At 35.4% G+C, this 26,928-nt stretch overlaps 1 protein-coding gene across 30 annotated transcripts in view; it reads right to left on the bottom strand.

Moving 5' to 3' along the window:
* PTPRD (protein tyrosine phosphatase receptor type D) overlaps positions 1-26,928 on the bottom strand; it is a 1,149,749-nt gene that overhangs the window by 54,882 nt on the left and 1,067,939 nt on the right. For 15 of the 30 annotated variants that reach the window (XM_072921648.1, XM_072921647.1, XM_072921646.1 and 12 more), the window contains 3 exons: positions 23,851-23,970; positions 21,643-21,740; positions 7,480-7,603 (listed from right to left, as the gene is read on the bottom strand). In XM_072921648.1, coding sequence (XP_072777749.1) covers positions 7,480-7,603; positions 21,643-21,740; positions 23,851-23,970 — 342 coding nt within the window. 30 annotated transcript variants of the gene reach the window in all.

Below are 26,928 nucleotides of genomic sequence, written 5' to 3' on the forward strand. Positions count from 1 at the left end.
GTATAAATTTAGGGTAATCTATGGAGTATAACCTGACTTTTATAAGTTTCATGAAAGCAGAGACACAGATTCTGCACAAGGAGTCAGTTAAAAACCAACCTCCTGAACCATGATTCTACCATAACTATTTTCTAGTAGCATTTTCAACTGTGATGATGAATGACCAGAATCTGCAATCTCTGTATTTAGCCAGACAGGAGTTAAGCACAATGGGCAAGAATCAGATAAGTAGCTCAGCATAAAAAACAATTCACTTTTAAATATCTCAAGAGAACAAAGTTTAGTTTTTACATAGTAAGTGTGAATGAGCAATGAAATAAAATTAGCCAATGCCACAATTGGCTAAGTACAGAAGATAAAAATCCCCATGAACTGTATTGCTCTCAATTTATGCTGAGAACTCATGAGCTGAGTTGACAGTACAGCTGACTGCAACATAGACTCAGATCCACAAGGCTAATAATTTAGACCTTAGGAATGATTCACTTGATTTTCTGAGGAGAGTTATAATCTTAAATAACTTTAATTAGACTTCACGTTTCATTCACAAACTTAAATCAAGCAGTGGAATTATTTCAAGCCTTTACAAAGGCTGAGTACTGAACAGCCTTTCTATTTAAAATAAATTAAACTATAAAGTTTTGTTTCTGCACTACTTCCCTAAGACGTGCTTTTAGTCATGTGCATAAATAGTGTGAAGTAATAGGATTAAATTCTGTCATGCTTGTAAACAAGTTGCAAAAATACCATGATGAACTCAGAGCATTGATGAAGTTGTACTACTGATTTAAATCAATGTCTGGTGTTTTGAATAATGCCAGACCAAAAACCACAGGCTGGTTGTGCATGTGCGAAAAAACAGTGTGAAAAATCTTATTTATATAAGGTTAACTTATTTATATAGTTAACCTGCACCAGGTTAACTATAAAAGGATACAGATCAGGACCCTTGCTATCCTCTCTTTTTCATCTCTTTCTCTTTTGCTTTCTTTGTCACACCACCCCAGATCTGCACCATCCACATGGAAGGAACAACGTGGAATCTGGGGCAATATTGTTTGTTCTGTCTCTCTTCTTGCTTTGTCTGATCAAACCACAGCTGTCATTCTATCTCATACTCCATACTGAACTTTATTGCAGGAATGGAGAGACTGTGGACGTGTGTTGTGGCTTGTTAGCCAGAACCTTTAAGGGGTTTATTTTAGGAGGTGAGAACTACATAAGTGTACTGTACAAAATTAAGGGATTGTTAGCCACCACTTTTGTGGAAGCAGATTATAAGAATGTAGAGGCTTGTTAGACAACAGTCTTTGAGTCTAAATAGTTGTCTTATTGCTGAAGCTAAGGCATGTCTACAGTAAAGGCGTAAGAGCCCTGACTTGTGGTCCGGTGTCTTTGTTCATCCTGGTGAGAACTTACCATGACAACATGCCTCCTGCCGTGGCTTCTAACAGCAGCCCTGGTTGGTTATGCCCCCCAGGACATGTTTGGGCCCCCGGATGCCCCTCTATGCCCAATTCCCCCCAGGACATGTTTGGCCCTCATGAGCTGCTGACTCATGTTCAGCTTGCTCGCCCAGGTCCATTTCTACTCTCCAGCATCTCATTCCCCAACCTGTTTGTACTTCCAAGGTTGCCCCATCTCAGGTGCACTTTGTCTTGTTGAACTTCCTGTGGTTGTTTATTGTCCAGTCCCCTGATTTGTCAAGGAAACTCTGCAGGGCCTCCCTGCCTTTAAGGGAGTCAACAGCTTCCTCAGTTTTTTACCGTTTGCAAGCATGGTTAGTATCCCTTCAAGTCCTGAATCCAAGTCCATTATGAAGATGTTGAAGAGCACATAAGCCCTAAGGTGGAGCCCTACAGAACCCCACTAATGACAGATCCCCAGTCTGACGTCATCTCATTCACCATAACCCCTTGTGCCTCACCTGTGAACCAGTTGTTCACCCATCACATGATGTGTTTATCCAGCTGTATGCTGGACATTTTGTCCAAAAACACACACTATGAGAGAAGGTACTAAAAGCTTTCTTGAAATCCAAAAAAATTACATCAGCTGACATTCCTTAATCTGCTTGTCCAATGAACAGGTGTACCAATAAAAAGTGTTTATGTGGATGTTTTTATTAAATGGAATCTATATAGTTAAGCAAATAATCACATTGAAATGGTCTAAGTACAAATCTGTACTTTTAAGAACTCACTGAAATATGAAGCAGCACAAAACCAATGAGGTACTCTAGCAGTGAATATTTGTAAAATGAAGGGTTTTTACAAAGACTGAGGAAAATTCTCTACATATCATCTTAACAAAGTTAGGTAAGAAGGAAAGAAATGTCAGCAAAAGAAAACCTATAGATAGCTGGATTGTGAAGAGACTGTTAGGAGGACTAGGAGAGTCTGGGGAAAAGGGAAAGGATGAATGATATGGAGTCTCAAAGAGAAATGTTGAATTAGAAAGAATTTATGGAAAGAAGACAATGCCAAAAAGGGATAGGCAGAAGATGCATAATTAGGCCTGACAAAGAAAGGGGTTGTTTAGAGGACAGAAGAGAAGTATTTGAAAGAAAAGAGTAAAGGTGACAAAAGTGAAATGTAAGTATGCAAACTAAGAACTAAGAGTGTAGAAGATCTGCAGGTAAGATGAGAAATTTGGAAGATCTGCAGGTGAGAAAAGAAATTTGGAAGGTAACCATCAAAAAGACATGGCAAAAAGGAGGAGCTCTTTTAAGAAAAAGAAACTAAGCATGAATTTGTTTTGTTTTGGTCTAAAAACTGTCTTGTATTAAGAAGTCCAGAATAGAAATAAACAGATTGTTCTGTGCATGTCCTTAGAGGCATAGGTAGGAGCATTGTATCAGGAAACTATCCACAATATGTGACAGTATGTGCAGATGGCAGTATGTTGCACAATACTACAAAGCAGATATTGAAATCTAACATGATGTCATGGTATGGTGATTATTTTTCTGCTGTCTGTGATCTCTTTAACTCTGAGTTACACAGCAGTTAACAGTCAAAGGAAACTTTTATTTAATAGAAATATTAATTTATACTCTAAATTATGCACTCAAAGAGATGACGAGTGCCTCAAATAGTATGAAATGAAATTATATCTGGTTTGATATTTCCTGCAAAATCCAGTTTCAATATGAGTGTTCACAGTGAACATGTATCAAATCTTCATTAGTCAGTCAAGAACAAAGCCACCAGATGTTTTCTTGAAGATTTTACCAATGGAAAAAATGGCTACATATGCAGGAAAAATTGTTCTGAGTGGATTTTAAGGCCATCAAGAATGGCAGCATTTTATATTAAATATTAACTACAATAACTCTTAAGTATCAGTAGGCTCATATATCTAAAATTTGTCTCAGAATTGTTGTCAAGACAGCCACCATAAAGTCTTCATAAAGCCTGCTTTATGAAATCTACTTCACAGGGCCCCTAAAACCATGAAATCACTTCACCCATCTTTCTGTATGCAAATTCTGTATGGGTATTTCTGTATCCATCACTAAAATACTTTTGTTTTTTTTACGGCATTCCAAGCTTGTAGGGTGAGGGGCCATTCAGTTCCTATTGTTAGCAGAAGGCAACATAAATGCAATTTGACAGAGTGCAAATAGTTTGTACAGGTCATGACTCTTTGGTTACAATGCTCCAAACAGTTTCTAAATCTTGCAATGATGGTCTGCATAATCAAAGCTGATTTACTGGCAACTGGCCATCAGACAAATAAGAATATTAGCAGCTTCTTGCCTTTTCTTTATTGACCATTTGTATTTCAGTCAGAGCCTTCTAGTGTTAGCAGAATTTTAAAGTCACTAAATTTCCCATTAAAAAAATACCCTGCTGAAATATTATAGGTATTTTTTTTCTTTTAATAACTGGCATTATGCAAATACATCCATATACAGAAGACTTTTAGTCATTAATTTCTCCTAAAAGAATCAGCAAGATATTTTGAAATGCAGAATGTTTATCCATTCCCTCCTCAACCCCTGAATTTTTATTTGTTTCTTAGAGGTAGGAGATCACAGATGTAGCTGTTTTAACTCAATCTGTTTGTCTTTTAATCAGTAAATTCTCCCTTAAATCCATTTGGATGCAATAAACTTCACTACATTCTAACATTCTGTCATTATTCTTTAAAATTCCAAGTGTCCATCTCAGAAACAGCTAAGAACAATTCAATATGAGATGATTTCAAGACTTCAATCAGATTTCAAGAACATGGAATCAAAATTTTGCAAATAAAAATTTTCTTTTCAGGAAGAAAACCAAATTACCACATCCAATCTGAGTTTTCTCTCCAAAGGGAAATCTTATGTAATAAAATTTAAACAGTGATAAGAAAAGTATTTCTGTGAAATGAGTAATTATGTTGAGGAACTCCATATATATGTAATTAGAGAGGTCAAGAATTTAGTGGGGATTCAAAACCAGGTTTGAACACGAATTATGAAGAGTACCAAAAAAAATACATTGAAAATTTTAGTAAGCCTTGTGTTTCAGGGCTAATGCAATTTTTAACAATTTGGTATTATCAATAGTTGGAAAGAAGTAATTTCAAATCTCTGCTAATTGCTTCCCAAGACTTTCTAGTAATCACTCCAAAGAGGCTACAGAGTTCTGCTACTGTACAAAACTGGCCTTGTGTCTCATTCTGAAGTACTAATTACAACATTCCATATTTCTGCAACACTGTTAAGAGGAAAAATGTTCATCAGTGTAGGATTACAATTTGGCAGATGCTTAGTCTTTTCTTCATATATATTTTCTCTTAAACAGTAAGCAGCTGCCTGGGTGTAAAATGGAGCTCTCCTCATTAGAAAGGCACATTTACTATTCAAACCTCACTAATAATATTAAGTTTCTTGTGGTCAACAACGAAATGCAGATGAGGTCTATGTGTAGGCATGTACATGTGCATATAGATACATGTATGTACCAAATATTCTCCAAACAGTTGTAACAAAATATAATGTAATCCGAATGTAGGTCCTAATTAAGTTATATAGTAACATAGGTAAAGGAGAATATATTTTTAAGTAATATTCCAAATACTAATTTCCCTGGTGACATGAAAAGAAACAGCTATCAATTGAATAAAGTGCTGGCCAGATTGTGTATTTTCATATCTGAAATATCTACATAAAACGTCAAAGAGAAGTACTTTTTACTAAATGCGAAAACCAATGTATTAAACTTTTGAAGGTATGTTCACAAAATTTCATCTACTAATACAAAATCCCAGGAATAAAAATTTTAAAGGGGATAATTATATACTAAATTATTTCTTTTCAAGACTAAATATCATCTCATAAAAAGACATTTAATGTTTGATTTATTCACCATAGTTTTTTTTCACTATAATCCAAAAACTTGGAAATATTTAAAATCATGCAAATCACTAAATGGGTGAATATTCTATTTGTATTTTCCCATCCAACACTAATATTACAGAAGGTTATAATACTTTTCCCTGTGTAGACTCAGTGACTATGAAATGTTTAGACATTTTAGCCTCATTGTTGTATTTCTTACTTAAAAAAGGAATCAAACATTACAGTTTAACTATATTTTGCCCCTGCTCCTTAAAATACTCAATCCTTTCCAGCTACAATGTAATTTTTTTTCTGTATTTGTACTATCCCTTATGTAAAAACATAGTCCAATGTACTGTGTAATTTCATACTTTCATTTACTTTCACTAACATTTTCTGCTTTGCCTCTTCAGTTTTCTCTGAATATGTTCATTTTTTTTAAAGGGAACCAAATTTCAGGGGACATTTACATACAGGGAAAAATGGCAGTCCAGTTGTCTAATACATAAATTATCAAATAAATTTGTTTGAATTTATTTTTTTTGCTCTCCTCTCTCCTCCTTTAGACAACTCTTTTTCCAAACAAAATCCCTAGGAAAGCTTGAGTCTTCTTTTGGCCAGTTAGACTTATCTTTGAGTTAAGCATTTTGTTCTGAAGAACTTAACATTCACAAACTCTGTCCAGTTACTGTTCCTGACCTATTCAGACCATATACTTTGACCTCTTGTCTAGACCCGTGGGACAGATAAGGATATATTTATTGAGTTACATCACATATAGTGCTAATTAGAATACCCTCTCTTCAGTGTTGAGACAGGTAGTTCTACCATGTAGAGGCAGGTTTCTACACAGCCATGTTCTTTTACAAGGCAATGTGAAAAATTGAATGTTGCAAAAAATTCTTGTCAGTATTGCTATATGAACCTCAAAGGTGGAACAAATATAAGCAGATTACCATATGCAAATTCTTCAAGTTAATAATTAAAAATTTTTAATACAGTTGAGAAGCTTTTGTCTGTATTATCAAAGCCTATGGTAAGCAGCTGCAATGAATGAGGAAAGATCTAAACTTCAGTCATTGGGACTGCCTTTTTCTTCACCAAGAAGCTAATAATAAAGTGGATAACACCAATAAATCTGGTGTCTTTAGGTCTGGAGTAGAGAAAGATAAGCAGCTGTTTATAACCATAAATTAAAATAATTGCAGTTTAAGTTGTACCGTGTTATGACTTGAATACAGATCCCTCTAGCTTATGTATCATATGCAAGTCCTGTTGGAGCTAACTAAAGACAACTCTTATCTTCATTTAAATTGTGTCATTTAAATATATAATTTGTTTGATTACAGCCATCATTAATACCTGACTGTTAACAACATAGAATAAACTGAAAGTCTGTCTTGAACCTAGGAAGCAGGTTAATAGTAAGGCCAAATTTGAAAAAAAAAATCCTCTGAGTGCAAACCAGTGTGTCCTGATGCTTGGTAAAACGGACACAACACCTAGAACTGACTACCTGTAACAGTTTGCTTCAGATAAAACTTTAGAGTGTTTATGATTTTGGAAAGCTTTGTAACAAAGCAAGATATAATGAAAAGCTCTCACTAAATCACCCTATCAATCTTTAGTGAGATACTCTCAAAAATGCCTGCATGTGGGCATCTGTTTAAAAACTGTAGTTTAATATTTAGATTGGAAATAAAAGTTAAAGTTCTAAGAGAGTTTTTAAAATTTCTCCAGAGGACATGAGGTTGAACTGATTTTTTTCCCATAATAAGATTTTGCAAAGTAAAACTCAATGAGCAAATATCTTGATTTCATTGATCAACAAATGCCTCAATTCAAATATGTTTGTTTACTGTTACATTTGCTTTGTAGGGTTAGTATAAGAAAGCAGCAATATTAATTTACTTCAGATGACTCACTGGCATATACACAGGGACCTAATGCATTCAGTGTTACACATGAATGTACATTTTAGTGCAAGTTCATATACATTACTGACAATAAGCATCAGAAAAGGATTGTCATTACAGAAATTTACTGAAAGTATTTTAACACTTCTTTATATTACTATATAAAGGTAATGATTGGTAAAATCAGTTCTAGATTTTAGGATTTAATGAATTTAAATTTAAAGGTCTCCTTACCTTCTATTGCTGAGAGTAGAACACGAGAATGGTCATACGCAATTACATTCGCATATCTGTTCTTTGGTTTGTTAACTTCCAGGTTAGAGTGTTCCCATGTGAACTGCTGACCAGGATCAATAGACTTCAAAAGACAAAGAGAAAAAAAGAAAAAGGAAACTTTCAACTAGGGACTACATAATTATTTTATTTATGATAATTAGAAACTAAAATTCCATAGCTTGTTCTGGAAATAATTGCCTTTGAAAGAAAATTATTACTTCAGGACACATCGTAACATATTAGATCATATTACATTAACCATTTTGTATTTATGCATCTGAAATTTACATAAGGATTTTAAACTACAAGCTTTTAAAATCCAGGGCTTTTTCTTCAGAGAAAGCAAGCTATCCACCCTTTTATCTTGTTACTCATTTTGGAAAGTGAGGGGTTCTAGACTAACAGAAAATGAATAAATATCATAAATCTCAAAAACACTGGGATGAAGGGTAAAAAATATTTTTGCCTTTATTAGTAAGAACACATGTTCAAAAATTTCCCTGTCCTGTTTACTAAATAAACTCCAAAGGTTCCTGAAGAAGTTTTTCAGAAGAAAAAAAACCATTTCTGTTCTTTCATTTTGATGCCAGGCCAACCCACGGTACTAGTGCTGCTCAGGAAACTAGCTGCATTTCATCCATAGACAACATAAAGAAACTTGCTTTTCATTTCCTTGAGTCATAAATAAGTAAGCAATTCAGGCATATTTGAAATTTTAATGATGTCTTATTCATAAACATAACTAATCTTATTCATAAACAAAACTACATGTTTCCAGATTTGCTGTTTATTTTCTGTTCCATGGTGGAATTACAGAAGCATTCATCAAACTCCTTCATCCTTCACCACTAGGGAAACTTCAGACTCTAGTATTTTTACCTCTATGGCTTAACAATTTATGCAGCAAAGTGAATACAAAATAGGTAACAGATGGTACCTGTTTATGCTCACTATGGCAGTGGCTGTATCAAAGGTCATCTCATACTGAGAAGACATGAATAATCACCTATTGTTTTACTTTCCCTTTCTGTAACACTAGAGACCTTAAAATTGTTTCATCAATATGCATACACAACTATGGCTTGAGGTTTATGCCCTCTATTGAATCCTAGTATGAACTGGCAGCTCCCAATGACAGCTAGTAGTAAACTATCTAAAAAAAAAAAAAAAAAAAAAAAAAAAAAAAAAAGATGACACAATAAGCCAAGGTAGGGCAGCTCACCAATACTATGCTCATTTTCCATGGCTAGACCAGCAACATGGCACAAGTCAGGAGATCTGTACTGTCACTACAGCATCAAGCCAACAGCTTTGCTGACTCTTCTCAGGGTATGACCTGTAATCTATTAGAGCAGGTATTACCTGACAATGAGCATGTGTGAAATTAGTTAATGTGATTTTCTAGGACTTATCCCTTAGACTGATAATATGGCCAGTCTGAAAATTGCTTACTTCTCATGCATCTTTACATATTTTATACAATTCATTTATTTAATATTTTGAGAATGACTTTGCTTCTTTATTGAGATTATTGAGAAAAAATTTTCCTGTCTGCCTGATAGAGAAGCATTTGTCTTTGGGAAAACAAATACCTCAGAACAACAAGCGCCTTATCCTATTAACCAATACCCTAGGCTCAATTAACTTTTATAGCAAAACATTATAAAGTCATGCATAACCTAGCTATGGAGAGTAGAGGAGTGGGATGGCACAGGTTCTGGCTCACCCTTCACCTACAGCAAATGAGATAGAGTGCTTGGCAACTCCTTCCTCAAAAGGAAATGAACTGGGACCATTTAGAGGAATGAGGAAGAAATTAAATGTTTGGGATCATAATGAAGGCCATGAAAATTCTACTTATACTTTGGATATGATTAATTTGAATTCGCAGAATTCACAGAATTACTTTGTTGGAAAATGTTACAGTGAGCTCATGGACATTCTGTTTCTCCTTCCCCAGGACCCTGTGACTCTGATCAAGATAACCCTGGACCCTCCTTTCTGCCCCAATGGGGTTGGCGGAGAGCCAGAGAAGCCCACCCTGTCCAAAGTCTATATAAACCCCTGACATTTCCTGTTCGTCCTCTTTTGCCCTGCTCTCCCCAAGGACATGACAGAATAAAGAGAGCTGAACCAAATTATCTTGGGGTAAGAGCCTCTTTTGGAAATCTTTGCCATCTCCTGATATTCCTCCCCTCACAGCCTCTGATCTCTGAGCTAGCCTGATTATTCGGGGGGCTGTTTGAGGGGGGGAACCACAGGAAAAGACCTTAAAGAGCATAGAGTCCAACCCATGCCCTAACACCTCAGCTAGACTATGGCACCAAGTGCCACATCCAATCTGTTTTTAAACACATCCAGGGATAGTGACTCCACCACCTCCCCAGGCAGACCATTCCACAACTTTATCACTCTTTCAGTAAAAAACTTTTTCCCTATATCCAACCTATATTTCCTTTGACACAGCTTGAGACTGTGTTCACTTGTTCTGTCATTTGCTGCCCCCACCTGACCACAGCCACTTTTCAGGCAGTTGGACAGAATAATAAGGTCACCTCTGAGTCTCCTTTTCTCCAGGCTAAACAACGCCAGCTCCCTCAGCCGTTCCTCACAGGGTTTGTGTTCCAAGCCCCTCACCAATCTCGTTGTCTCCTCTGGATGCGCTCAAGGGTCTCAACGTCCTACCCAAACTGAGGGGCCAGAGCTGGACACAGCACTCAAGGTGTGGCCTCACCAGTGCCAGTTCAGGGGAAGAATGACCTCCTTGCTCCTGCTGGTCACACAATTCCTGACACAGCCCAGGATGCCCTTGGCCTTCTTGGCCACCAGGGCACACTGCTGGCTCATGTGCAGTCGGCTGAGGGCCAAGTACCCCCAGGTCCCTTTCTGCCTGGGCACTGTCCAGCCACACCGCCCCCAGCCTATAATGCTGCAGGGGGTTATTGTGGCCAAAATGCAGGACGTGGCACTTGGATTTATTAAGCTTCAGCCTCTTAGACTCTGCCCATCCATCCAACCATTCCAGGTCTCTCTGCAGAGCCCTCCTTCCTTCCAATAGAGCAACACAGGCTCCCAGCTTAGTGTCGTCTGCAAATTTACTAATGAAGGACTCAATCCCCTCATCCATGCCATCAATAAAGCCATGGAACAGAGCTGGTCCCAGCACAGAGCTCTGAGGGACACCACTGGTGGCTGGCCCCAGCTGGATGCAGCACCGCTCACCAGCACTCTCTGGGCCCGGCCATCCAGCCAGTTCTGAACCCAGCACTGAGTGCTCCTGTCCCAGCCATGGGCTGCAGCTTCTCCAGGAGTGTGCTGTGGGAGACAGTGTCAAAGTGCCTGCTGAAGTCCAAAGAAACATGCACAGCCTTTTCTGCATCTACCAGGCAGGTCACTTGGTCATAGAAGGAGACCAGGTTGGTCAGACATGACCTATCCCTCCTAAACCCCTGCTGGTTGGGTCTGATACCCTGGCCATCCTGTAAATTCTATGAGAAGAGACTCAGTATAAACTGTTCCATAATCTTACTGGGTACAAAGGTCAGGCAAACCAGCCTATAATTACCAGGATCCTCCTTCCCACCCTTTTTGTGAATGGGTGTCACACTGGCCAGCTTCCAGTCCTCTGGAACCTCACCAGTGAGCTGGGACTGTTGCTAAATGATGGAGAGTGGCTTCACAAGCTCATCTGCCAGCTCCCTCATCACCCTTGGATGGATCCCATCTGGTCCCATGGATTTATGAATATCCAAGCGCCTCAGCAGTTCTCTGACTGCCTCCTCTTGGATAACAGAGGGACCATTCTGCTCCTTGATATCATTGAGCAGCCCAAGAGGACAGTTATGAGGGCAAGTCTTCTCACTGAAAACTGAGACAAAGAAGGTTTTAAGCACATATGTCTTCTCCTCATCTGCAGTATCAAAGTTCCTTTCTGCATCTAATAAAGAATAAAGGTTAGTCTTACTCTTCCTTTTACCCTTAATATACTTATAAAAACATTTTTGTTATCCTTGGCAGCAAAAGTCACCATTTTAAGTTCAAACTAAGCTTTAGCCTCCCTATTATTTTTTTATACATGCTGTAGCAGTCCTGTTAAATAGTACCTGAGAAACTTGATCCTCCTTCTAAATATAATACATCCTTTTTTTATTCCCGAGTTTCTCCAAAACCTGCTTGCCCACCCAGGCTGGACGTTTGCCTTGTCAACTCATCTTTTGGCACACAGAAACAGAGTGTTCCTGTACCCTCAATATCTCCATTTTGAGGCATACCCACACTTCCTGAACGTCTTTATTTTTAAGGACTGCTTCCCAAGGAACTCTTTGAATAAGTCTCCTGAACAGGCCAAAATCTGCCCTCCAAAAGTCCAGTGTAAAAGTCTTACTAATATCCCTCTTGACTTCACCAAATATTGAGAATTTTATGATTTCATTATCACTTTTCCCCAAGTGGCCTCCAACCACCACATCTTCCACCAGCCCATCTCTATTTGCAAATAACATACCTAACATAGTCCTTTCCCTGTTGGGACCACCCAGCTGTGACAAAAATTTGTCCTCCACAAACTCTAAAAAATTCCTAGACTTCAGCTGTATTGAGGTCCCAACAAATGTCTGGCAAGTTGAAATTGCCAACAAGAACTAGGGCTGATGATCCAGAAACATTCTCTAGCTGTTTATAGAATGAATTGTCCATCGCTTCTTCCTGGTTGGGTGGACCATAACAGACTCACAGTAGGATGTCAGCCTTGTTGGCCTTAGCCCCAAGTGTATATCACATATAGTGATATGTGATACACGAATTGCATCACTGTATGTGTTACTAACAGTTCAAAAGGCACTCTTCAGTGCAGCTCTGAAAGAACCAAATTTTTTTAAACTGCTACACAATTTTTGACACCAAACTATTTGGGTTCACTATCTTAGAAATTTGAGTGACTATGATCAACATATCTTAAAATGTCAGTAGGATTAGGAGCTTATTCAGTTAGTATCTAAATAGACTAAGAGATTTGCAAAACTGGTGATGGATTTTTTTTGAGATATATTGTATTTTGTTTGTCTTTAAAGGGACAGTGAATTATCCCCCAACTGGTATTCTTCCTCATGCAAAGGTAGGCATCACTTCTGTGCTGTGCTTAATTATAAACATAGTGATGTGATCCAAAAGTAGTGCTTCACTATTCTCCAACAAAAATATTACTTTTCTGACTACAAAGTGAAATTCTTACTCATCAGTAAAGGAAATGGTACAATTACTGCCTAATTTCACTCTGTAAATTTATTTTGTTCGTTTTTACAATTAGTTTCATTCTAGTAATGTTCTCCCATGCTCTGAGAAAGATGGCTGGTAGAATTTTGAATCATATATGCATTGTGTAATTTAGAAACCTAAGTATTTTAACTTTACTTCTAAGTGCTATTTATTTCATCAAAGGTGTAGAGAAAGAATTTGGAGTGCATTTCCATCAGTGCTGGGAAAAATACAGTTATATATATATGTATACTATATTTAAGATTAAATATACCTCTTTATAAGCAGGCCAACAATGCACTTAAATCATGTGACTGGAAAAGTAATAAATCTTCCCTCTTTTCCTTTTTGAGTTAATGGGGGTGAATAAAAAAACTTACATAGGTTATTTACAGGTCAAGTTTTCAGAACTTTGGCAAATAATTTTTATGGATTTATCTTAGAATTCTAGTAGTAATATAGAAGATAAACATAGTACAGATGATGCTAATGCTATATTTATGCATTAACTTTTAAAATAAAATTGGTAACTTGACCAGGAATAACGCACATCTGTAATATATAGAAACATGCTATCTAAATCACAGTCCACTGCCCTAGAATGAAGCACACTACTCTGCATTTTTCTAGACACATAATTGAAGCAGACCATCTGTCTTTTTTAGGTTTTTACCTACACTGCCAAAATATTCTGGAAATTACTTCACAAGGTAAGATGTCAGGTACACTTTCTCTTCACATAAGAAAACTAGAAAATAACTGAATAAACTGGCTGTCTAACACACTGCTATTTTTGAGCCTGGATTGAAGGACTCTGGCTTTAAATCATAAACAGCAAAAGAGAATGTAAAAAAAAAAGATAAAAAAATGCTTGCAAACAGCAAGTTTCAACTGAAGTTTTGCATATACAAAGATGATTTTGCATATACGTTGAAAATGACAGTCTGAGATTTTCATCCATTATGAGAACAGCTTCAGCTCTATATTATACCTATTTTTCATGTGAATTTACAGAAAGAAAACTTTAAATGTAAAGCTTAGCTTCAACTGTTCAGTATTCAGTATTATTCTTCCACTTTTCACTCCTGAATGTTTAAGCATTCTAAAGCTACTGTTCAATATCAAGAAAACATCCAAACATACACATCGTATGATGTATGGCCAGATGGTGTAGTTTAGTGATTAATATTTAGGTCTACACGCAGACATAGTTAACATAAATTATCAGAAACAGGCAAATGGATTGAACTTTAATCTTTCCTATTTTCCTCACCAATCTGAAGCACTTTGTGGCTATACTATCCTTTCATAAAGCACCATTTTGTCAAAAGAAAGTTAATCTGTATTTCCTCAGATTTAATAGCCACACTGGAACGAAGAGTTGAGTGATATTGGCAGACACATTTCAGAAGTGTGAAAGACCAATAACTCATGAATAACAACTCTGTGCTAACCTTTTTAATGAGTGCTTTAATGGTTTTATGGATGGCACTTTAATAGGATTTCTTGTATTTTCATTCTGAAAGCTTGCCTTCAATAAAGACTTCAAAAAAGCTGTTAATAAAGAAGGGGATTTCTGTGCAGCCTAACTGTGTAGAATGGGTGCTTTATACAAAAGAAATAAAAATATTTGTAATACTGTTATTTGCCTCTCACACTTTGACAAATCTTTCGGCTTGTGTGTTCTAAATGGCTGGCTACTTAAACAAGTATGATTAGTTAGTGGGAAAAGACTTGAGCAACATTTATTATCACAATGCACCGTCCATAAAATAGTTCATTGACTAATAATCATCAAAATGTTCTGGTGGTAACCAGACCAGAAGAATTTCAAACAATCCCTCTCCAGTAAACAATGTACCTGCTCACTTACTGCACAGTTTTCCTTTACACCACTTAACAAGAGGTAAATGTTCCTTGATGTAAGTCTTCCAGGGGTAGATCCTGGTTCAGCACTAAGGAAGGAAGGAGTATGACAAAATGTCACCACTCTTGGGGTGAGCTGGCGTGTGCCTGCCTGCTCTGGAACAGAGATCTTCTAAGGGTCACTATGGCAGCAAATTAGAACCTAGCAGTTTTACGTTGCTGCTGAATGTGGGAATTGATATATACTGCACGAATTTCTTAAGGAAGGGGAAGGAAGCATGTCCTGTAAAGCATTTTCTAGCACTGTAGGTACACTGTTTGTATCTTGAATTAAATCACCAATGATCACTGCTTCACAGAGAAACCTAGAACCAGGTAGGCAAAGTAGAATGAAAAATGGAGAGCCTGCCAATGCAAACAGACTCAGAACTGATGAAGGTACACAGCTATGTGGAGAAATGAAGAGTTTGACCCTCTTTTACTAAAGTCAGCAACTGTGAGGAGAATTTCATAACATAGCTGATGAATCTATAATAGAGTGCCATTGTATTATGCAGGAGACTTGCTAATAGAATGAGATTTACATACTGCATTACCAAAATGTGAATGCTAGATGCATGACATTAATTCATGATCATGGCAATTTGTCAACTGGAATGATGCTTTTTTAATTAAGACAGAGACTTTCCCATTACACTGCAAAGGGCATAATTTTCAAGAATATGGGGGGAAACCACCAAATATGGCTAAGACTTCTTTTGAACTTGAATAGGAGTTTTCATCCTAGTCTTAAAAACAGTTAAAAATGCAGATGAGATTTTTGGTTTTTTCTGTTAACTTTCAAAGGGAAGGGACCTAATTGTTCAAGAGCAGCAAGAAATACAAAAACCTTTTTTCCAAAAGCTTTTTAAAATTTTATTAAAAAAAAAAAAGGTATTTCTTCACAATATCAAGCTAATATTCCTATGACTAAATGAAATTATGCAAAACCTTACTCCAGTGGAATAAAACAAGCTATATAAGCATAAAACTAAAGAAAATTTAAAGAGGAAAATAAGCATTATTTCAAAACACATTTGAAGGAGATTCTTTATTTCAAAAAGCTATAAAATCCCTAGTTTTTTAAAATGAATAATTTTGGTTTGTATTTCTTTACCACCAGTTTAAATATAAACTAGCTGCAACTAAAATAGTTTGACCATGATATCATAACCAGTTGTAATGGAAATAATTTTGTGTTGAAAATTGGGGATTACTGTCAACTTCAGGTGGAAAATAAACATAGAAAGAGACAAATACCTGAATAATGAAAGAAACTTACTTCATTTAAATATTATGGTGGTTAAAGCATCCTGCTGGTTTGTTTTACATAGTGTATGAAATGCATCAGGTCTTATAAACTAAACTTTATAATTGTCTCACATGAGACACTATGCTACTTTAAATTTTAAACATGTTTTTCATCATATTTTTAAAGCACTGTCCACATTTTTTATGTCAAGGAAAGAGTAAAGGAGTTAAATTCTTAATTGATTTTTCTGTATATGCCCCTAAAATGGTTGCTAATTAGTATTTCTAAAGAGCTCCTGCAAAACTTAATTTTATCTAGAATGACCTAGTTAGTTTGTCCTTGAATAATTTTTCTTTCTTCAAGAACACTACTATTCTCTTTCTAGACATATCACTGCTATTTAAATAGCAAGCAAAATAAAACTGATACTTATTACAGTATAGAATCATTGAATTATTAATGTTGGTAAAGATCTCCAAGATCATTGAGTCCAACATTTGACCAACCACCAGCACTCTAACCATAGCACTAAATGTCACACCCAGCTGTTTCTTGAACACTTTGAGTCATGGTGAATCCACCACTTCCCTCTGTTCCAATGCTTTCAGAAAAAAATTCCTCCTGATGTCCAAGATGAACCTTCCCTGGCACACCTTGAGGCCATTCCTCTTCTCCAGTCACTTGCTGCTCAGGAGAGGAGGCCAAACCCCACCTGGCTATCCCCTCATTTCAGGCAGTAATTTGACTACCTAAACTGTGTCTGTGAAATGCCTTGGCAAAAAACCATTCAGTATCAGACCAAAATATTGCATCCTAATATGTAACACCAGTTTTCTTTTATTTGATTAATTATATATGCATAAACAAATGCTGTTATCCCAATGAAGCATTCCCAACACAAAGGAAGAAGATAATACCCCATTCTAAGTCTTGACTAGCAGAATTTCAAATTCCTGCGCTATGTCTTTAAAATTCTTTACCATATCTATACTGCTGGCTCAGATACTACCCTAAGTGGAACTAAGATCCAAACAACCAAGATGAATGCAAGTATATGTGATACTAATAAGAAGATATTTTTTCATTGTTCACTGACTACACTAATTGTTTCTCAATAAATGGAGCACATCCTATGTAAGTAAAGTTGGAAAATCCCAATAAATGATGTTTGTAATATTAGAAAGATGAAACCATTATAAGGAAAAAAAAAAACAAAACCATATTTTTGCTGGAAAATATTGATTTTTCCACATGAGACACTATTATCTACAATGATGTAACAGTTAAGTGCAGCTTTTTCTTCAATAGAGATTAATTCAGAGGATTATCTGTTCTTCCTGGACCGATATATAAAATATATTGTTTTATATGTGGTTCTACTATACAATATTTACTATGTTTTACTATCCAATATTTATGTTGTTGCAGCTTGAGATACAAAAAGAGAAATATAATGTATTCAATAAATTGTGTTCCCATTACAAATTTAACCAATTCTGAAAAGCTACAAAAAAAAAGTCAAAATTCATCTTCATGTTTTCCAATACTCAGTTTTAAATTTAAAGACTTGCTTTACAGAAAGAAATTTACAGAATTTTACAGAAAGAAATCTGATGAGAGAAAACATTAAATTATATACAACTTCTCGTAACATTTGTTAACCAGTGCATATATACACATTCACAGTAAATCATGCAGAATCTGATAGTGTAAATTTTGTGTTGTACTGACAGATTCTCATGCAAAAATAATGTGAATCTGAATCCACTTCCTTAAGGGAGCTAATTTTTATGTACAAACCTCAGAAAAGAAATGTTAAATTCAAGTCTCAGAAATCTGCTTTGGAGGAATATATTTTCTGTTCTACCATATAGGAGGAAATTACTTTACAAGTACATCATAGAATAGGCAGAACATTACTGGTTTTATTCAGTTTATCTCCATGACCACTTTTTATTTTTAAATTCTGAAGTCTCAGATGAGAAGAAGATACAATATAAAGGTCAGTATCTTATAAACACAGATTTTTGCTTAGCAGCTGTCAAGTCCATATGGACCCTTACATTACATAAAAATCCTGAAATTGCCAAAGTCAGCAAAAGCTTTCCAATAATCAGCTGGGGTCAATCCTGACTTTAAATTAGAGAACACAAAATAACTGTATGACATTAATTATATGATATTTGATTTTAAGTAAATCAACATTTGTTTAGGCTTTGGAATTGCAAGCTAACAAAAAATTAATAAAGGATTATGAAAAATTTATTTAGAAGCCATAGCGCTATCTTGTGTTAACACGTTACGCAGCATATGAATTGTAAGTTTATTTGAATCTTGCCACAGTAATAATCCATGAGGCTTGGCCCCTGTTTTCCCATAAAAGATGGTATTCAAGGTAAATATGTGAGAGAAGTACAATGGAAGAAATGTCTATTGCCCTGCTGAGATGCTGTAAGAGCTGGGATAGGAGAAGCCCTGAAGAAGATACTAAGGAATAGTGTCTGAAAACTTGTAGAGGTAGGAACTTGTCCAGTTGATGGCACTGAGCCTTAGAAAACATAATATATCTAGAAGCTGTTCTACACTGGAGAATACACTGTTATGAAGAGTCAGGGAGGTTTGTCTGTGTGAGGAGAAAGTGGAAACAGGAAAAAACTGATATTCTCCTAAAAGGAAGAAACCAAACTTGTGTTGACTTTTGATCAGAAATTCTGATCAAAAGTAATTAGATGGAATATGAGCAAGAATGGAAGGGGAATACATATTCAAGTGTTTCTTAGAAAATGAAAAGTTGTGTTTGTGTGTTGAAACGAGCAATTCTTTTGAAGTGGTAACTGAAGTAGGCTGTGCTAAAAAATAATTTAGACATCCTTTTGAAATAGAAGTAACTTCCTAATAGAAGGAAGAGAAGTCAGAGTCTATCAGAAAACAATCAACATAAATTTTACTTGATGGTATCACAAAGTTATCACTTACTATATACAATCAACACACCTTTGAAGAATTTAATCCATGTAATGCAAACAATTCCATAAAAAAGTAAAATAAAATAATTGACTGCCAAAGAGGAACGGCCATTATTTAAAAAAAACTAAAAACAACCAAACCAAATCATCAGTGGCAATTAATGAAAACTCTTTGCTTCCCTAAACAGCAATTAATTGGGCAACTTGGCTGGTATCAATAAAGGTCAGTAGTTTTGTGCTGTGTGCTACACCTTGAACTTTTGAATATGAGAAGTATTTCTTTTTCCTTCTGTCTCACCAGCTCTAGCATTATTTGAAGTGATAATGACTGAACTGTTACCATCTGCACCTCTTTCTGCCTTGCAATCAGATTTAAAAAGATTGTTTAAAGGATATTAGTGAGAACTGCTGCTGAAGTAGAAGGTCCCAATCTCTGACCACAAATATACTCACTACTTCCTGTTGCTGGCACAAGAGCTTAAGCAGACATGTGGTGAGCTAGTTCAGGGAACAGATCCAATTGAGAACAGCAAAGAAAAATAAAACAATTAGTTTTCAGCTGAATCTATTTCCTGAGATAATCCTTGAACAGCTGCACATCTGCTAGTGCCAGGACTGGCACAAGAGAGACAACAGGAATGCACAGCCAAGACACAGAGATGACTTACAGTGATCATCAAACTACAGCTTTAGTCCACTGCCTAGCCTAGACCATGAAACCAAAAAGCAGTGCTTTTCACTAGTTCTATTTCAAAATGGACGAATCTTGGACTAATGGAAATGAAGTGGTATCTCTAAAGCTGTAATTTCAAAGATAAATGTTGAACCTTCTTGGGCAAAGCAATATGAATGAAGCTTGGTGTTGACCCAGAGTTGCCCATATTCTAATCTTGAGTGTCTGACAATTCTGCTCCAGATTGTATGTTTTATTAAAAAAAAAAAGAGGAAAAGAACCTCAAACAAATGAAGGAAAGACAGAATGTGAAAATTGTCCTGTTTAGGCAGACTAGAGAAACTTCTGTGGGGTCAGAAGATATTAAGAATTAAATTATATAATGTATCTTTCAATATTGGCTATAAATTATTAAAATTGCACCCTCAATATTATTTTAATTACTTAATTAAGAAAGAGATAATATACTTAAGTAAGAAAGAGATAATACAAAACACCAAAAATTTTAATTTATATTACAGCATAAGAAAACCACATCACATCCCCACGATGTTCAAGATGCTGTACAGCTAAATTGTTTATTTGTATAGAAATTATTCTATAGTATATGATTTGTAAATGGCTTGCGATTTTCTACACTGAAAAAAACCAATTAATTTGCCCATAATACAACAGCAAATGGTTTTGAAATTTTTACCAAATGTTATCTTTTATAATGGTGAACATTCTGCAACTTAAATTTCTGCCTGATTATTTATATGCTACAATCTCCATATTTAAGAGTTTGCACATAGAAAAATTAGGAGATTTCCCCATATTTATTTTTTTTTGTGTGTGACAGAGCAATCCTAAGCTGTTCTTCATCAAATTTATTTCCAGGAATTGTTGAAACTGTATTTTCCTTTTAATATCTAATTAAATAATTTCTTAAAGCAGTCTTAAGGACTTTCTGAATACTACATTCAATTAAAAAATAAGCAATTGTAGTTCTTTATCATAGTACTTAGTATCAATTTTTAACATCTTCTGTCAAGACTTTCAAAATACATAGAGTTTCCATGTACCATGCAGTAGTATGTTACTATGAAACTAAAATGTGAAAGTCATCTTGAGTGTTTTTTACTGCACTGCCAGTGTCCATATGAACCTTCAAATGCAACTTATGAGAGGTCCCTAAAAAAAAAGAGCAACTCAGGCTTTTACTCCACCATCCTGAAAAAGTGTTGAAGGATTTTAAGCAAGGATTAGTGACACAACAGACCATAAAGAAAATAAAGTGTCAGTGATCCCTCTGGAGATTGTTAATCCTTGGATCACTGACATGATCACTTATAGCTGATCTGTAGAAGCACTTCTTTACTAATGGTGCAGTGTATACTTGATCCACATATTTTTGACATGGACAATATTTTGGCATTAAAGTAACAGCTATAATTTACCAGGTTTAATGGATGGCTCCCTTTCACCACAAATTACTAACCTGAGAGGCTGTTACCCTCCACTATAGCAATACCTATAATACTCCATGGGTTACTGACAAGGTGGCTGGTAAATGATTACTGTCTTTCAGTTAAATTCTTTCATACTCTTCTAGACCATCATTCACAATTTATCAAAGTGGTATTGTTGACAGGAGGAAAATGCAATGTCCTGAAACTGCTATACTAGGAAAGACAACAAGCACTTGCAAACCCTTTTATCTCAAGTGAAAAACTAAAGCACTGGACTGAACCTTGTTTGGAGATTTTGCTGTATGTGTCCTGTCAACATTATATTATTTTTAAAATAATCTAAGGACCTTTAAACTGCAGGAAAGATATATGTCTGTGTATATTAAAACAAGTTTGTGCTGTATCATTCACACATTACTTCATGTACGTGTCCATGGAATCTGCCTGACATGTATACTTATAAAAAGAGAACAGGATTTTATGAGCAAAGGAACCACCCCACCATGTAGTCCTTTTACACCATTTTTTTATCATGGTTTTAATATCATGCAAACTGGGCACCATACCAGAGAGAAGTCTTGGAAACAGCAAGCATGATAGTAAAGAGGTGGGGAAAATTACCTCATATTCCTGTGAGAACTTCAAATTGTCATTTGCTTTCAATCTTTCAATGTGATCTGCAAGTTCCAAAATAGGTATTGGGGGATGACTGGCCATACCTGTTGAACAAGAAAGAAGAACAAAATTTAAAGTAAACTACAGTGATGGCATTGCTCTAAAATTTAGAAAATGCAGTAGTTACAATGTCTATAAATGTGTAAGGATGTCATATGTGAGAGAAGCAGGCAAATAGTTTGGTTACTCAAAGCAGGACATGCTCTGCATAGATGAGCTCTGAAGCCAAATTAAAAGAAGTCACCAAACATATTCCCAAAGCTAACATTCCTAGTGTTGAGGAAAGAGTTAGTGTTATATGAGTCAATGAGTTTAGCTAGTCATGGAAAAATGAAACAGTTGGACCTGATGTTGACCTCTGCTTTGAGTAATGACTCTTAATGTCATTTCAAACTCCTTCTATTGCAATGCATGAAATGAAAACTCTATTGAATTAGATGAGGAAATGTGAACTGAGAAACAGACACTGAAAGAGCCCTAAAGGGGAAACAATAGTGTTTTGACAGAAAACAAAGTGACTTATGCGCAATCAAGAAAAACAAACTCGAATAATGAAGGTTACCAAGGTAACCAGAGACACCTGAACCTGCAAAGGTAAAAAAAAAACCAAACCTAAACCAACATAAAACTAACTTATAAAATAAAGCATAAAATAATGAAATTGAAAGATTTAATACTAATACTAATACTAATACTAATAATAATAATGCATCAAGGTATAGATGACTGACTGTGTACTCTAAATTAGAAATACTTAAGTCTTTTACAGAATTCTGAGGTGACTGACATGCAGCTATGAATGACTAGAACAACATGCATCACTGCTTTAATACAACAGTCACTGAAGACAACATTGGACGTAAGACAATTAGAACTCCAAAAATGTTTTCACTAGTAGCAGATTGTAGAGGCAGGGGTTGTACAGTTTGGCTGGACTCACATGCTGACTGCACTAATGCCTTAAAATATGTTTAATCTTTAACCCCATTTATCAACCTCTAAAAGTACCTACAATCTACTTCAGGTGTAAACATCTTTGTCCACTGATGAAGATACTAAGTGAAAAAGAAGAAGAGCTTGGAATTGGAAGTACAGATGGGTATGTAAGGGGGTACAGGGACAGCAAGGCAAAAACACAAAATAAAACAAAACAAAAAAACCCCTAAAAACAACAACAACAACAAAAAAAAACCAAACCCAAAAAAAGATAGTAAAGATGTGGGGTCAACTAGAACAATCTGCCAGCTTAAGATTTAACAGGCAAAATTTTGTGCACATATTTATTTCAAGCTATTAGTCTTCGTGAGCTTTCTCCAAAATGCTTACATTCTTCTCTTCATAATTTAGACTATCACACCTAAAATGAAAGTGAGGTTTCAATAGCTATGGGAAGAAATCAGAGCTGGCAAGAAAATGTTAAGCTAGTGAACCCCAGGATCTCTTGAAATTACAAAGGGAAAACACTGATGACTCAAGGGGGCTCAAGCTGGAAGGCATGTTGCACAATGCAGTTTGCTTTGTCACCGTGACTTTCAAGAGCATGCCTAAGACAGTTGACTTGCATTTCCTTTAAACATAGCTGAAAATGACCATGTGGCTACAACACAGTCACACTATAGTATATGCTTTAATTCTTTTAATTATTCTAATTTTGGTTTTAATTCCTGTTTTCTTTTGGAGTTTTTGAAATTTCAAGCATCATAATAGACTCCAAAATAATGTCCAGCAGCACTGGCCCTAATTCTTCTGACCCTATATATATATATTTCAGGGAATCTTCATAGCACATCTGTGATGTTAAGATATTAAGGCAAGTTGTCAGTCAACTATTCAGCAGAATATTCAGATCAGTGGGGAGATTCCTTAAAAATTTCAATTAAAAAATTAGTCTCTAAGTACTAATTTATTTACTGCAGCTCTGCTTCTCTCCCATTTCTTACAAATTTTACTTAGGACTTGGCTACTCTCAAAATGAGTGTGGGTGACAGTCATCTAATAATTAGATGGATTTATCCAGATCAAGCACCCCTATGGAAAATATGTGGGTGAAAAGGCACGAGAGAACTCTAGATTGATCCAGAAATGGAGGTGGACTGATGTACATCTAAAACAGTGCTTGAACAGAGAAAATAATAGAGACAAAGATGTTTAGACCTTTTCGAGCGAATCGTGGGAGAGAGTTATTATCATATAAGGACTGAATGGTAGTTTGGCTAGAGAGGGAGGACACAGAGCCAATCAGGGAGGCGTAGGGGACTGAATTACTGCTCAAAGCTGTAAAAAGTAAAAGCCAATCGGAAATGGGAAACAAATTAGTAACAGCAGTAGACCATCATAATCAATCATCTTGTACATACAGGCACTTCAGACATGCACAAAACAGCGTCTGGTAACTCAACTAAGATATTTAAAGGTGCAATTACCCTACTGTAAATATACAGGTCATAAACCCAGTGAGTATGAGACTCACTCATCACACAGTGAACCTGACTAAATCACCAGCATCATGAACACAAATCATAATAATTAACTTACTGTGAAGAAATATTTTTCTAAAATGATAAACACCCATTCTTTTTTTGAATTGTTTTTATTTATACGCTTCTCTATATGACACTTAACATTTCCAAGGGGAGATTTTACATTAAACAATTTGTGCAAATAAGAAATTAGAAGGTAAATTTTTCTAAGGCAAAAGGAGGAACTACTTACAACTTCAGAAACTGACACATTTTAACTGACTTTAAACCCTTCCTCTATGTCTCATTTTCAGCAATTACATTTTGAATAACTTTCCTCAAATAATATTTGGCAGCTAACTTACAAAGTAATTGCATTTGTTCTATTTTCATACTGTAAATACATAAAATGGGCTCTACTGATATGATAGAAGTAGTTATTTTCTAAAAGAACTGCTGGAGGGCTTTTGTTATGCAATCAGTCTGTGAATCATAAAAGAATATGCTATGAATAAACATCCTAAGATGTCATCACACCTCATGCAAAGCATGAGGCTTCAATTGAGCAGGTGTAGAACTTGACTCAAAAGATCCCAGTTAAAAACAGCTAAACTCACTTCTTTTTGTGGTTACAAATAAGAAAATACACTTATTTGATGACACACTCCCACACCAATCAACACATGTCATGACAACACAAAAACTTAAAGACAAAATACAGCTAAATTACAACAGGTCCTGTGACATGCTAAAAAGTCAAAAGAAATACCATGCCGAAACATGCTTTCAAATTCTCTTTTAAGTACAGTATCCCTTTTTTTTTTAAAAAAAAAAAAAGAGATAAAACCACCTGAAAACTCAAAGGAAAGAAAACCCTCAAAACCATCACATGCAAAACACAGTTAAAATTGTACCCATTAAAAATTTTATTTCCAGACTCGGTAGAAGATTACCAAATGTAATTGATCTTAGGCAGCCTAGTAGTAATCCCTTTACATGAATTAAATTACAATGTATGGTGTGTTTACAGTGTAGAATTATCCCCTGTTTAATCTGTGGTAATTACATGACTAAGAAACATGAAATACTATTTCTGCCACAATTTCAAGGAAAAAACTAAGAGAGCAAGATCAGAAATCATCTATATCTTAACAGACATTAAACCTGTTAATTATATTCCTTTATCAAGTGGGTGTTTTAGGCTTGTCATTAGTGTGTTAAATTAGGATTTTGTTGTTGTCAGTGTTTTATGATAAAGGTTTTTAGAAACATTTATGACACATACATTTATTTACCAGTTTGGAATGGTAGGTTCACACACCCACAATAAACAATAACAAAGTTACAAATTAAAGAGCAAATCTGCTGGTATCCAGGCTATAACCTACATGAAATGAAAATGTGACACATAATTGTCACAGAAATTTCTTTAGAAAATGAGTGGTACTTTAGGTCCACATTAAATTAATTGCCTTTACAAACTTCTCATTTTTATTTAATAATACAGAACACTCTTTTACATACTAATCTATGTTGATTAAGATATCCCTTTAGAGGAAAAGGAAGTAATAAGTAACAGTGGTTGTTGAGACATATCAAAATGATAGAAAAAAAACACCTACTTTAAATTCTGACATGTAAAGCGGAAAAAAGTAGATGACCCTTATTCAGTAGGAATTCAGCATTCATGAAAATTCATCAAGAATGCCTTTAGTACATGAAAAATACTGTTACTTTAAAATTTCATTTTCACAGAGCCAAAGCTAGGCCAGAGCAAGAAATTACAAAGACAAATTTACAAGACAATCTCTAGAGAAATATATCATTCTGCAACAGCTATTCTAAAATAATTGCAAATGCATACAGAACACTGCACAATTATGCCACTTTTATTCCAGAATATTTTATGTTCTTCAAAACTTAATCAATTATTCTGGAATGAAAGCAGTTTATCTTTTTCTGCAACAAAGACTCAGGTTTAACAAGGAGCCTTAGGATCTCCACAGCCTCATAGCAGAAGCACCGCTTCTGAGTGATGTGTAACAGTCACCTATAGTGAGAACAGGGGAAACCTAATTTGCAGGTCTTGATCTAAAAATGCCAAATACAATAAGATGTCACAAAAACTATGGTCTAAAATCCAGGGGGAAAAAAAGGGATAACTCTTGTGAAGAGAAGAATTTTCAACTTCATCTCCTAGCTAAATGAATTCTGGGTTCCTCCAGGTTTCAAAGCAAAACAGGATATCAGAGAAGTGCTGATATCCTCTCCTAGATGCCTCAATCCTCCATGTGAGACATGTGCATAAGAAGAGATATATGTATGATGGCTCACTATAAGAAAGCATTTCAGTATGTTTTTTTGGAGACAAAGTGCAGTACTTCCTTCAGTATTGTCATGATTCTCTTAAACAGATATTGAGTGGACAAAATGCACAAAAAATTTCTGCTGTCTTGCAAAGCAGGTACCTAAATCCAGATGCCACTTTTTCCACCTTTTATTGTTTTTTTGTTTGCACACTTTTCCTCTGAAAATGTTTTATGCTTTTTCTTCTTTATCATGGAAATAAGTTTGTAGCAATTCCTTAGCAACTCAGGGAATAAGTGAGCACTTATCTAATTAAAAAAAAAGGCTTTAACTTAGAGCTGTAATGACTCTATTTATTTTTCTTGTATTTAAAAGCATCTTATTTAGTTCATAAGATATAATGAGATAATTGTTTAATTGGGACCCAATTACAAAAATTACTTATAAGTGTGACACATTTTATAGT

This window comes from Taeniopygia guttata, chromosome Z (genome assembly GCF_048771995.1).
Source record: "Taeniopygia guttata chromosome Z, bTaeGut7.mat, whole genome shotgun sequence".
NCBI classification, from domain to species: Eukaryota; Metazoa; Chordata; class Aves; order Passeriformes; family Estrildidae; genus Taeniopygia; species Taeniopygia guttata.